Source organism: Hemiscyllium ocellatum, chromosome 13 (assembly GCF_020745735.1).
Source record: "Hemiscyllium ocellatum isolate sHemOce1 chromosome 13, sHemOce1.pat.X.cur, whole genome shotgun sequence".
NCBI lineage: Eukaryota > Metazoa > Chordata > Chondrichthyes > Orectolobiformes > Hemiscylliidae > Hemiscyllium > Hemiscyllium ocellatum.
Genome location: NC_083413.1, coordinates 62,291,539 through 62,306,641, shown reverse-complemented (window position 1 = coordinate 62,306,641; position 15,103 = coordinate 62,291,539). Strand labels below are relative to the sequence as shown.

Here is a 15,103-nt window from a genome sequence, read left to right as displayed (position 1 = left end):
AATATTTGTACATACAAACGCTGAGAATGCAATAGCTAACCATCATCCAAAAACGTGGGGCTGATTTTGGTCAGCCTTGATGCTGACCCACTGCCAGAAGCAAAAGTAGAATCTGGTCCAGCTTTGCCAGGAGTTGGAATTCTGGGTTGGTATTTTGCCAGCTAATGTTAATTAACAGGCTATTACCATCCAACTGAAGACAGAGTCTCAAGGGTAGCAGGGTGACTGTATCAATGGCGGCGAAGGAAGGTGCACCTTTTTTAAAAAGCGGTTTGAGCCACATAGCACCCATCTTGGGAGGGCCCTCACCTAGAAACCTACTGGAAAGCTGACAAGGGTTTTTCAAGCAGTCTCCCCATGTGACAATAGGCCTTCATAACACTGGCAAAGTCTCCTTTTCTGATGGCTTCTCAAGCCACATTGACAACCTATCTACCGGCTGGAAAAGTACAAACCAGTTGGTTATTTCTTTGCACACAGGAAATGTCATTGTCACATTTAGAACATAGAACAGTACAGCACAGAACAGGCCCTTCAGCCCACGATGTTGTGCCGACCATTGATTCTCATGTATGAGCCCTCAAATTTCAGTGACCATACGCATGTCCAGCAGTCTCTTATATGTCCCCAATGACCTTGCTTTCACAACTGTTGCTGGCAACGCATTCCATGCTCTCACAACTCTCTGTGTAAAGAACCCACCTCTGACATCCCCTCTACACTTTCCTCCAACCAGCTTAAACTATGACCCCTCGTGTTAGTCATTTGTGCCCTGGGAAATAGTCTCTGGCTATCGACTCTATCTATGCCTCTCATTATCTTGTATACCTCAATTAGGTCCCCTCTCCTCCTCCTTTTCTCCAATGAAAAAAGTCCGAGCTCAGTCAACCTCTCTTCATAAGATAAGCCCTCCAGTCTAAGTAGCATCCTGGTAAACCTCCTCTGAACCCTCTCCAAAGCATCCACATCTTTCCTATAATAAGGCGACCAGAACTGGATGCAGTATTCCAAGTGCGGTCTAACAAAAATTTTATAGAGCTGCAACAAGATCTCATGACTTAATCCCCGTTAATGAAAGCCAAAACATCATATGCTTTCTTCACAACCCTGTCCACTTGGGTGGCCATTTTAAGTGATCTATGTACCTCCACATCAAGATCTCTCTGTTCCTCCACACTGCCAAGAATCCTATCCTTAATCCTGTACTCAGCTTTCAAATTCGACCTTCCAAAATGCATCACCTCGCATTTATCCAGGTTGAACTCCATCTGCCACCTCTCAGCCCATCTCTGCATCCTGTCAATGTCCTGTTGCAGCCTAAAACAGCCCTCTATGCTGTCAACGACACCTCCAACCTTTGTGTTGTCTGCAAACCTGCTGACCCATCCTTCAATCCCCTCATCCAAGTCATTAATAAAAATTACAAACAGTAGAGGCCCAAGGACAGCTCCCTATGGAACACCACTCACCACAGACTCCCAGGCAGAATATTTTCCTTCTACTAACACTCGCTGTCTTCTGTTGGCCAGCCAATTCTGTATCCAGACAGCTACGTTCCCCTGTATCCCATTCCTCCTGACCTTCTGAATGAGCCTACCATGGGGAAACTTATCAAATGCCTTGCTGAAGTCCATATACACCACATCCACAGTTCGACCCTAATCAACTTTTCTAGTCACATCCTCAAAGAACTCGATAAGGTTTGTGAGGCATGACCTGCCCCTCAGAAAGCCGTGTTGATTGCATTTAATCAAGCCATGCTCTTCCAAATGGTCATAAATCCTGTCCGTCAGAATCCTTTCTAACACCTTGCAGACGACAGACGTGAGACTTACTGGTCTGTAATTGCCGGGGATTTCCCTATTTCCTTTCTTGAAGAGAGGAATTATATTTGCCTCTCTCCAGTCCTCAGGTATGACTCCAGTGGAGAGCCAGGATGCAAAGATTTTCGCAAGTGGCGAAGCAATTGCATTTCTCATTTCCCAAAGCAGCTGAGGACAAAGTCGGGTCTGGGCCTGGCGACTTGTCAATCTTAATGTTTGACAAAATTTTCAGCACATTTGTTCCATCACAGCCACCTATTACACTTCTAGATGTGATTTCCTTTTCATAGTTTGTTAAATTTATATAGTGTTATGATTCACGTAGGAAAAATGCAGATCTAAGTAACCACTTTTACTTTAATACAAATCAGAACCAACACAAATTAAATGTGAATTAACTGGCAAATAATACTTAATTTTTTAAATTTCATATTGAATAGTCTATACAATAACACATCTTACATAATTGCAAACATTTTCACTACTCCCTCCAGAAATATGTCACTATGGCTCCACATGTAGGGCACATGAAGGGCCCTGTCTGACAATAGCTTTCACTTTCGAGTTTCATAGGTACAATTATTACCTTAAAGGCACAGTTCTACCAATCTCTTGTCTCTTTGGTTATGACAGTCTTGATGGTATAAGTTTCCAAAGTTCCTTTTCAGTGAACCAACCAAAACACACTGGTTCATGGTTTGATTACTTCTGGGAAAAGTTCTCCACCCAGCTTTTCAGGTTCCTGGTCTTAAAAGGCTGGCTTGGATAATATCTCCAACAGCTTCTGTCTTATTTTCTGCTCAGCAGGAAAAACGTCCACTGAGATCACTAGGTTTCTTTGCTTGACAACAGTCTCCAGGGCCCTACCAATAACTGTGCAAGTTCTGCCCTGGTTTATTTTACCAAAAAACAACACCTAGCTTTTATCCAAATTAGATTCAATCTGCCATCCCTCGGCCATGTTTATCAAGATCCTCTTAGCTAATGTTCTTCACTATACTACCAATTTTGGTGTCATCTATACTTTTATAGTGTGGTGACCAGAATGACAGCATTCCATCTGTGACCTAACCAATGTGTTAACAGGCCGTAAGAAGACCTCCTTGCTCCTATATTTCAAGTCCTGGCTAATGAAGATCAGCATCCCGTATGGCTTCTTCACCAACCTATCTACCTGTCCTGACACCCTCAGGGATCTATGCACTTGTACACCAAGCTCCCTTTGTTCCTCAGTATTTGCCGGGGAGCTGCTATTCATTGTGTACATCCTTCCCTTATTAGTCCATTAAAAATGCATCACTTCGCACTTATCAGGAAAGCCGTTCATCAGGAAGCCCCTCTTTTACCCCAGGCATCAATTCTCCTGCTCCTCAGATGCTGCCTGACCTGCTGTGCTTTTCCAGCACCACACCCTCGACTCTAATCTCCAGCATCCGCTGTCCTCACTTTCACCCTGTAGCCTGAGACAGTCCTCCTCACTATCAACACCATCACCAATTTTCATTTAATCTGCAAACTTACTAATTATACCTTCTCTGTTCCCATTCAGGTATGTATGTGATAAACAGCAAATATCCCTCTGGTCACAGGCTTCTAATTACCAAAAGAACCATCCCTTTTTCCCAACAATTTTTGATCCAGTTTGTCAATTTACCTTGGATCCCATTGGCTCTTACCTTAACTAGCTTCCATGTGGGACCTTGTCAAAGGTTTTACTGAAATCTATTTAAACCACAACAACTGAACTACCCTCATTGATATATTTTGTCACCTTTTCAAAAAGCTCAACTAATTTAGTCAGACAGGAAACCATCTAACAAATCCCTGCTAACCATCCCTAATCAATCCCTGCCTTTCTAAGTACTGATTAATTCTGTCCTTCAGAATTTTTTTCCCCAATAATTTCCCCACCACTAATGTCAGACTAACTGCTCTGTAATTACCTGGCCTATCCCTGCCTGTCCTTCTTGAGCAAAGAAGCCAAATTAGCTATCTTTCAGTCACGAGGTATTTGGCTGTGGCCAGCAAAATATTAATTATATCCCACAGGAAGTTAGAAATCCCATAGCAGCCTACATGCATGAGGTCCTGGGGATTTATGCTTCTGCATGCTCACTAGAACATTTAATAGCTCCTCCTTATTAATCTTAACATGTTTTAGAACCTCATCATTTCAAATGAAATCCTGAGCTACAATATCTCCTCTTTGAATATGGATGAGAAATATTAATTTAAGACCTCACCCAAATCTTCTGGGTCCACACAGATTTTCCCTTTGGTTTCTAATACACCATACCCGTTTCCCTGGTAATCCTCTTACTCTCTATATACTTACAAAATGTGTTGGGGTTCTCCTTTATCATATCCGCCAAAGATATTTTGTGGCCCCTCTTTGCCCCCTCATTTTTTTTTAAGTACAATCGATACTGTCCATACTGTCCTGAACACCTTTACTCTTGGCATTTGGCGAGCTTTGTGGTTGAAGCTTTTTTGTATATTCTAGCTACACAGTTTTCTTAACTTTTTTTCCTTTTAACACTGCTTCCACATTCACATGGTCCAGTATTACATATTATCCAGGCAAATTATAATTGATCCACTTAGACAGTGTTCACTATAGAAAATGAAAACGTTGGCGAGGAAGATCCAGAGATACTTACATCAAGACTAGAAGGGATTGAATTTCACAAAGAAGAGGTATTAGAAATACTGCAGAGTGTGAAAATAGACAAGTCCCCTGGGCCAAATGGAATCTATCCTAGGATCCTCTGGGAAGCAAGAGAAGAAATTGCTGAGCCTTTAGCATTGATCTTTAAATCATCATTGTCTACAGGAATAATGCCTGAGGACTGGAGGATAGCAAATGTGTTCCCTTGTTCAAAAAGGGTAGTAGAGATAACCCTGGTAGTTACAGACCAGTGAGTCTCACTTCAGTTGTTGGTAAAGTGTTGAAAAAGGTTATAAGAGATAGGATTTATAACCATCTAGAAAAGAATAATCTGATCAGGGACAGTCAGCACAGTTTTGTGAAGGGTAGGTCATGCCTAACGAATCTTATTGAGTTTTTTGACAAAGTGATCAAACGGGTAGATGAGAGTAAACCGGTTGATGTGGTGTTTATGGATTTCAGCAAGGCGTTCGATAAGGTTCCCCACAGTAGGCTGTTATACAAAATGTGGAGGAATGGGATTGTGGGAGACATAGCAGTTTGGATCAGTAATTGGCTTGCTGAAAGAAAAACAGAGGGTTGTAGTTGATGGAACATGTTCATCTTGGTGTCCAGTTACTAGCGGCATACTGCAACGGTCGGTATTGGGTCCACTGCTGTTCGTCATTTTTATAAATGACCTGGATGAGGGCTTAGAAGGGTGGGTTAGTAAATTTGCCGATGACACTAAGGTTGGTGGAGTTGTGGATAGTGACGAAGGACATAGTAGGTTGCAGAGAGACATAGATAGGATGCAGAGCTGAGATGAGAGGTAGCAAATGAAGTTTAATGTGGGCAAGTGTGAGGTGATACACTTTGGCCGGAGTAATCAGAATGCAAAGTACTGGGCTAATGGTAGGATTCTTGGGAGTGCAGATGAGCAGAGAGATCGCGGTGTCCATGTACATAGATCCCTGAAAGTTGCCACCCAGATTGACAGGTTGTTAAGAAGGCATACAGTGTTTTGGCCTTTATTAATAGAGGGATTGAGTTCTGGAACCAGGAGGTTATGCTGCTGACGTACAAAGCTCTGGTACGGCCACACTTGGAGTATTGCGTACAGTTCTGGTCCCCGCATTATAAGGATGTGGAAGCTTTGGAAAGGGTGTACAGGAGATTTACTAGGATGTTGCCTGGTATGGAAGAAATGTCTTATGAGGAAAGGCTGAGGGCCTTGAGGCTGTTCTCGTTAGAAAGAAGGAGGTTGAGAGGTGACTTAATAAAGACATACAAGATAATCAGAGGGTTAGATAGGGTGGATAGGGAGAGCCTTTTTCCAAGTATGGGGACGGCAAACACGAGGGGACACAACTTTAAAGTGAGGGGAGATAGGTATAAGACAGATGTCAGTGGTAGTGTCTTTACTCAGAGAGTAGTAAGGGTATGGAATGCTTTGCCTGCATCGGTAGTAGATTCGCCAAGTTTAAGTGCATTTAAGTTGTCATTGGACAGGCAAATGGACATACATGGAATAGTATAGGTTGGATGGACTTCAGATTAGTATGACAGGGCGGTGCAACATTGATGGCCAAAGGGCCTGTACTGCGCTGTAATGTTCTATGTTCTATGTTCTGTTAGAATTGATGCAAACTTTTATTTTTTTTCCCTAAAAACAGTTAATAGTTCATAGTCCTTTCAAAGAAATTACACTTGTTTTTTCCCTTAGTGCATTGCTTCTGGTCAAAGATCATCACAACAGATCAACATAGAAATGCTGTCACACAGAAGCTAGCCAATGACAGTGAGCAAATTCCTCACCCCAAGTAACCATCACACAACTATGTGGACAAGCAGAAAAGAAAATAAACAAACACCTGAAAGCAGAAGAGCAAAGGATGAGAAAACTTCACTGACAGAGGAAAACAGAAGTGAAAATGCAAGTATTGATATCAAAAACCTCATTACTTTCCCATCATGACTGGACAAAAGCTGCCTGTGTGAAAAGCTCGTGAGGGAGCCAGCAGTGGGCAGGGAGCTCAATGGGATCTCTGTACTCTGGGATCCAGCGATGATCCAGCAGCAACAAGCACTCACAGCATTGCAGTTCAAAGGAGATGCCAGTCTTTCATTGACCAGCAGCTCTTGGCAAGCATAACTTCTAGTTCTGGTGTCCTTAATGCCAGTGAGGGAAGGGCCTGCTGGTCTCTAGTTATGTGGCTAGGGGAAAGAGAGGACTTCAAATGCAGGAGATCAAAATTAAAAATTGTGTCCCTGGAAAAGCAAAGCAGGTCAGGCTGAATACCACTTATTGAAAAGGGCAAAAGATCTCATGGTTGAAGGTATATTTGCCGAGCTGGCAAATTGATTTGCAGATGTTTCATCCCCTAACTAGGTGAAACCTTCAGTGCTTTGGAGCCTCCTGTGAAGTGCTGCTGTACTGTGTCTTCTGGAATTTATTTGATTCAGTTTCTGCTGCTTCCGGTTGCCAGTTCTGATTGTTTGTTGTAGTGGGTACATTGGGTCGAGGTCAATGTGTTTGTTGATGGAGTCTGTGGCTGAGTGCCATGCTTCTAGAAATTCTAGCCACAGATGACAAGATCACAAATTTTATTGGGACAACACAATGATCATAGGACCAGCTAAATATAGAACAGCCATTTAGGATGATCAAACAATTTGACAGAGTCGACAGAAATAAACTAGAACAAGGGGAGTATCGTCTTAAAATTACAGCAAAGCCAATCAGTGATGATGTCACCAAGCAAGGTCAAAATTGCAACAATCTCCCTCAAAAATGCTATTGAGTCAACGGCAGTTGAAAATTTCAAAGCGTAGGTTGATTTATTTTTAGGGAAGAGTATAACAATTATGGAATAAGTTGGGTTGGGTAAATGGATTTATTTTTCACTGGAGAATAGGAGGTTATAATTTATAGAAATCATGAGGGGCATAGGTAATCTGAATAGCAAAGGTCTTTCGCTTAGGGTAGGTGAGTTCAGAGCTAGAGGGCATATTTTTAAGGTGAATGGAGAAAAGGTTAGATTAGATTAGATTCCCTACAGTATGGAAACAGGCCCTTCGGCCCATTAAAAGGGATCTTAGGAATAATTTTGTCACACAGAGGATAGAGGAAGTGGTAGATGTGGGTACAGTTAGAACTTATAAAAGACATTTGGACAGGTACATGAATAGGAAAGATTTGGAAGCATACAGGTCAAATACAGGCAAATGGGACCATTATGGGAAACTTGGTCGGCATGGCTGAGTTGGACCAAAATGTCTGTTTCTGTGCTATATGACTATCACATAAAATTTCATTGGTCGGTAGAATGGGCTCACAGATTTGAATAGCTTATCCCTTTTCCTCCATTTCCAATGGAAGCAGCATGTATATGATGGAATGCTGGGTCAGAGTTGCCCTCTGTTACCTTGCTTTCTGGTTAATTACCACTCCGAGCTCTACTAGTGAAAAGTACTTGAATAAAAGCTGTAATATCTATAGCTCAACAGCTTTAAAGTACTTTATTTTGAAATAATTATATGCTGCAGCTCAGTGAGACAATGCTAAATGATTTAGGAATGGTTTAGCTATTGCTTTACTATTTGTAAAATGCTATTTCCATTTGAACCCTCTTGAAAAATATTATAGTTAAATGAGCTTTCCCATTCTCATTACAAGATAAGATGCCAGAAACACCAACTTGGAATATTATGCATCATTACACCCACATGATGTCAGGCACGTGGCCCATGATGTGCAAGGCACTACCAGCGTCTTGGGGTCATACAGAAGTTACCTGACCAATTAGGTTCAGGGAAAGATACTCCAAAGCAGAGACAAGTTGACATTGTGTACTTTTTGTGGTCCAATCATTTAAGTGTGAACATGAACTTTGAGCATAAATCGTTTGCCATTTGATTCCCCAGATGATCTACAGCATGTCTCATTGCCAGCTGAAACTAAAAGATGAATTTCTCCCTACTAAGCAATTATTGTTTCAGGCTGAGAATTCAAAATGAATTTGAAATCAATGACAAAAAATTCAAAGAATGGAAAGTTCAGTCAGAGCGTTGAACTCACTTGCCTGTAAGAGTGGTAGAGGCAGAAACCCGCATGACATTTAAGGAGTATTTAGATTACATTAGATTCCCTAGAGTGTGGAAAGAGGCCCTTCGGCCCAACCAGTCCACACCAACCCTCCGAGCAGTAACCCACCTAGACCCATTTCCCTCTGACTAATGCACCTAGTACTATGGGCAATTTGGCATGGCTAATTCACATGACCTGCACATCTTTGGATTGCGGGAGGAAACCAGAGCACCTGAAGGAAACCAACGCAGACACAGGGAGAATGTGCTAACTCCACACAGACAGTCTCTTGAGGCAGGGATTGAACCTGTGACCCTGGTGCTGTGAGGCAGCAGTGCTAACCACTGAGCCACTGTGCAATCTTATGTCAAGGCATACAGGCTATGGGTCAGGTGCTAGAAAATGGGATTAAAATAGATGGGTTATTGCTTTTGATTGGCACAGACTCAGTGGCCTTTATCTGTGCTATAGATTTCTATAACTCAATGCTGTCTCTTTGTCCTTTAAATTGTAAAGAAAATGCATTTGTAAGGGGCTGTTAAAGAAGTCTTGGTGAGTTGCTCCAGTGCATCTGATGTATACTTGACCAAGGAATTGGTGGTGTACAGAATGGTGGACGGGATGCCAATCAAGCAGACTGTTTTGTCCTAGAGAGTGTTGAAATGAGTTATCAAGTGGAAAGTATCTATCAAGCTCATGATTTGTAACTTGCCAATGATAGAAAGATTTTGAGGAGTCAGAAGATGAGGCATACACTGTAGAATCCCCACCCTTTAGCCATAATATGTTTTTATCCACTTTTGCAAAGATCAGGAGGGGAGGGGTTGGGGAAATAATGAAATGAAAGGAAGCCCAATGAAATGGCACAGACACTTAGAGTATCACAGCACCCTCCTACTTTGAAAATATTCTGTGTTCTTTTGACCAGAATTGTTCTTTCTACCAGACCTCTGTGCCAGGTTTAACACCTGAAAACAAAGGCAGAGGGAGATTTTCTTGTTACTGCAGCTTCTCTGTCTAGGAGAGTGATCGGGGACGGTTTTCATTGGGGCAGAGGGGTGGTGAAGGAAGGACATGGGTGTGAACGGGAAAGAAGGACAAGACGGTGGGAAGGAAGGAAGGACAAGATGGAATGAGTGGGGAAGGAGTGGTGGCGGTGTGGAAGGAGAGAGGGGCAGAAGCGGGGGAGCAAGGGGTTAAGGATGTGGGGGTGGGGAGGAGCAGAAGGGACAGGGGAATGAAAAGAGAAATATAAAGATAGGAAGAATATAATGAATCCAGTTAGACAGAGAGACAAGAGCAACTGTGAGTAACAAAGAACAAAGAATTGTGTTCACCAGGCAGAATGCTGGTGGCAACTGGTTAAGGAAAGAGAACCGGCAAGAATTTAAGAGCTCCATAAGATATTTTTCTGCATGACTGGGGAAAGTGAATCATTAGAACGAGGCATGATTCTGGAAATCAGTTCACAGTTTCTCAGAAGACAGGTGGAAGGGACATTTGCTGCTGATGCTGAAAGGTGGAGAAGAGAACCTATTAGAAGCTGTGAGTAACCTTGGGCAGTATCGTTTAAAGACCATAAATTATGCAAGAGTACAATGTACTGTTTAAAATGTGAGTATTTGAATATTAAGCATGTTGAGAAACTAATAAGTATTATATTCTATTGTTTCACATATTAGTTGCTTATTAAGTAATGTATTGTCAATGTTGCTTTTGCAGTAAATGTATTAACACTTGAAAACTTATGAGATTCCTTTGAGTTGGTGGGTGAGAATTCAAATAATGTTTTAAGTTTCTTAACCTCTTAGGGTTTTAGAATAGTGCTGACTGATTCAGTATCCAGTGTGGTCAGTTGCATACTAAACATACAAGAGACAATTACTGATGTCATTCCTACCCCTCAACTACCACTCTAAATTGGGGGTGCCTCTGATATTCCCAAATTGGTTTCCTTATCCAACTAACACAGCTGCTATAAATAAAGTAACAGGAAGCAACTGAAATGATTGTGAAGTTGAAAAATTAAATATCTTAGTGCATAAAAGGACCAGAACTGTTGGAGAAAAATTAACTTTCCAATAAAAATACAGATGGTGGATGAGATGAAAGAAAAAGACTCCAATCTGAAATGTAAATTTAAGAAATCATCTGTCATACAGCAGACTATCTACACAGTATTTTCCTTTGTCTAATGGGTGAGAATTTATTTATTCATTTTTGTGGGATGTGGGCATTGCTAGCTGGCCAGCATTTAATATCTGTTCCCAGCTGCCCTTGAGAAGGTGTTGGTGAGCTGCCTTCATGAACTGCTGCAGTCCACCTGCTGTAGGTGGACCCACAATGCCATTGAGGAGCTAATTGCAGGATTTTGACCCAGGGACCGTGAAGGAACAGCAATATATTTCCAAGTCAGGATGGTAAGTGGCTTGGAGGGGAACTTTAAGATGATGGTATTCCAATATATCCGCTGCCCTTATCCTTCTAGATGGAAGTAATTGTGGGTTTTGATGGGGTTGGCTGAGGATCTTTAGTAAATTTCTGCAGTGTATCTTGTAGATAGTGTGCACTGCTGCTAATGAGTATTGGTGGTGGAGGCATTGGATACTTATGGATACAGTGCCAATCAAGTGGGTTGCTTTGTCCTGGATGGTGTCAAGCTTCTCCAGTGTTGTTGCAGCTGCACCCATCCAGGCAACTGGGGAGTATTCCATCACACACCCGACTTCTGCCTTGCAGATGGTGGGCAGGCTTTCAGGAGTCAGGAGGTAAATTACTTAGAATCACAGAATCATAGAGATGTACAGCACGGCAACAGACCCTTCAGTCCAACTTGTCCATGCCAGCCAGATATTCCAACCCAATCTATTCCCACCTGCCAGCATCCGGCCCATATCCCTCCAAACCTTCCTATTCATATACCTATCCAGATGCCTTTTAAATGTTGCAATTGTACCAGTCTCCACCACTTCCTCTGGCAGCTCATTCCATACACATACCACCCTCTGCATGAAAAAGTTGCCCTTTCTGTCTCTTTTATATCTTTCCCCTCTGACCCTAAACCTATGCCCTCTAGTTCTGAAATCACCCACCCCAGGAAAAGACTTTGTCTATTTATCCTAAACATGCCCCTAATGATTTTGTAAACATCCATAAGGTCACCCCTCAGCCTCCAACGCTCCAGTGAAAAAAACCCCAGCCTCAGCATTTATGCCTCACTACCCTGCTCTTGTAGCCACAGCACTTATGTGGTGAGACCAGTTGTGTTTCTGATCAATAATCAGAATGATCAACATCCCAGGATGTTGATAGTGGGGACTCAATGATGGTAACACCATTGATTGTCAAGGGGTGGTGGTTACATTGGTGATGATCATAGCTTTTCATTCATGTCACGTGAATGTTATTTGCCACTTGTCCACCCAAACCTGGATATTGTCCAGATCTTATTGCATTTGGATACAGACTGCTTCAGTGTCTAAGGACTCACAAATGATACTAAACATTATGCAAAAATTGGTGACGATCCCCACTTCTGACCTTATGATGGAGGTTGGTCATTGATGAAGCAGCTGAAGATGGTTAGGCCTAGGACACCACCCTGAGGAACACCTGCAGAGATTTCCTGGAGCTAGGATGACTGACCTCCTACAACCACTGCCATGTTTCTATGTGCCAGTATGCCTCTAGCCACCAGAGAGTTTACCCTCTGATACCAAATGCTTTTGGAAAGAAACCTTTGAGGGCATAGTCATGAGATCTGGTGAAATAAAAAATGAACATACTGAAATGGTTGCTTGAGCACTCTCGTAAACTTCAGCACAATATATGTTGCAAGTTGCTGCAATTCTAATGTTTGTGCTTGCCCTCAGTGAAGTCAGTAGAATACCACCAAAACTGAGTCTACTTTTCAACATCTACACTGAGAAATGTCACTCAATTAGAAGGGCAGGCAATGAAAAATTAGTCATTTCTTTTCCTCTCTCTCTCCTGAAGCAGCCATTTTTCACAGTGAAAATTCTGTTTAATTAGAGGGCAATGATCCTTAAGTTTAATCTTGCCATCCTTTGGGGTCTTTGTACATTGATTGATGAGTAGAGATTGTCGAGGTGGGGATCATACAGAGTGGGAGAGGGATCCCTGACAGGGCTTCCCCTGTCCAATACAAGCTCAGCAGTAGCATCTCAATAGTTGCCGTTCACTAATCCGAGACCTTCCTCATCCATAAATTTAGGGCATTAATCCACCAATGGGAGAGTTTTTACTATTTTACATAATAGAAGGTACTTATCTTTCCACAAATGCTAAGGTAAAACACACAGTCAGCACTAAAACTGTTGAATAAAACCATACTTACCTTGTAAGGATAGCTCCAATCACTTTGTCCAAAGGCAGAAATTGCACGGACCTTGAAGATAGCTTCAGAATTGGCTTTCACCTGAGTCTCAAATGAAGAGGCATCTATTCCAGAAAATATTACACCTAGTTGCGGTAGAGCTCCATTATTATTACCCATCTCTTGTAATTGCACGTCGAAAGAATCCACAAGGTCATATTCTGGAACCATCCAAAAAATCTACAGGAAGTAATAAGCACAGTGTTTGCACAGTTTATAATATATCATTGGCACTAGTTTCTGTGGTTTACCATTACACTTAGAAGAAAATCCCATAATATAACAGTAATCATTATCTTTGGAGTTGATCTGTTAATAAATTTCATAGTTAGATTTAAAATGTAACCCATTAACCACCTATGTCCTTTATTAAATTTTACAATATTTAGAAGTTTGAATCCTTACTGTATACATTATCCACCTTGTAACAATTGAACAGCTATAGCCAAAGTTATTATTTCACAACATTCTTCTGGGAAATGTTAATTGGATAATGCTGAGAAAATATTCGAGATTTTTCTGAACAAACCTTCATACTGAAATGATAACATTGCAGTTGATCGTTGGATTACTAGAGTGCACAAACTCAGGCAGAGTTTAACACTCTTGATATGTTTTAACAAGAGTCTACATGAAGCATCTGGGTTGATAAAACCATACAGTACACTTTGCTTGAAGAATTCCTTTGCTCTTAAGCAACACACCAGGGTTGCTTTATAGAAAAATTGAATTGAAAAGCAGCAAATTTATGATAAACACATATTGAGCCTTGATTAGATCAAACTTGGAGTACAGTAAACTCTTCTGGTCTCCATATTGAGGTACTGGAGAAGGTGCAAGAAACAGTTAGGAGAATGATTCCAGACCTGAGAGGAGGTTTGGCCTATCACAATAGATTGAACAGACAGCGGCTCATTTCTCTTGAAGGGAGAAAATGGAGGGGTGATCCGAGTTTTCACAATAATGAAAGGGTTTGACAAGTTGTTGAAAGGGAGAAAGTGGAAAGAAGTTTTAAGTGAAATACCTTCACACCAGCAGATTACATTGTAACACAAACCCAAGACATTGCTCATGAGTGAAACAACTTGTGCTCATTTGAAAGACAACTGCTAAACATGAAGGCAATTTGTTGAAGAAAAATCACAAACTGGATAATGTGCAAAAATAAGGTAAGGGAGAACAAGGAACTTGGACACAAAACAGAAATTGCTGGAAAAGCATAGCAGGTCTGACAGCATCTGTGGAGAGAAAGCAACCTTAACATTTCGGGTCATGTGAACCTTCCTCATAATGTCTGATTTACAGCATCTGCACTTCTTTTGGTTTTTATATAACAACTTGAGCGAACTGTTTAGAAAGTCTATCATGTAAGGTGTGTAATAGTATAATGCTGAAAGAGCATAGTGTAATACCTGCATTTATCTAAATCTGAAAAACCAATGGCTACGCTTGATTGCACCCCAATTTTGTATTCCCTTGCTGAATTTAATAAAGAGACCTAAGGGAAAAACATGTAAACTAAGCCAACACTGTAATTAATAAGTAATTGAACAGCAGCAAGATAGCATCAAACTAAACTTGTGGTTCTTTGAAGACAGGAAACAGTTGGCACTGGATAGAAGTGAATCTTGAAATATGAAGAATTCAATCTGAACACACAGCAGGAGAGGATCTACACTCCTCCCATTGTTAACAACCCACAGAGATAACAGCTCATTAAGACACCAAATAAAAAGAACGATGTGTGAACAGTAAGTAAATTGGATAAAGAAAGTAAGGCAAGTAAAAACTTTTGTAGCACTATAAAATATTAGTGGTTTAGGCGAGGGTTTGACTAAATGTACAGTCCTCAGTACCAACAGTCAACTCGATGGCAAGAGATTGTGTTATGAGTAAAATTGCACTGTGCAGCAGACAACTAATCTCCACATAAGAGCTGGATTACAAAAAAGCAAAAGAAAGGCATGAAGAATGCCTGTGTAATCAACAAATTAAGGTGGCTTGTGTAATACTGAAGAAATACTTGATGCAATACATAAAGTGTATCGAACTTAGATAGTGCATGACTATATTTAATTGTACTTGATGTAACTTTATGCTGAGGTTACTAAATATCAAATAAGAAACGTCTGGTGCTACAACTCATG

General features: G+C 41.2%; 1 protein-coding gene across 1 annotated transcript in view; it reads right to left on the bottom strand.

Moving 5' to 3' along the window:
• LOC132821345 (tripartite motif-containing protein 42-like) overlaps window positions 1-15,103 on the bottom strand; it is a 37,103-nt gene that overhangs the window by 269 nt on the left and 21,731 nt on the right. The window contains exon 5 of the mRNA XM_060833928.1: window positions 12,918-13,136. Coding sequence (XP_060689911.1) covers window positions 12,918-13,136 — 219 coding nt within the window. The remainder of the gene's footprint in view (window positions 1-12,917; window positions 13,137-15,103) is intronic.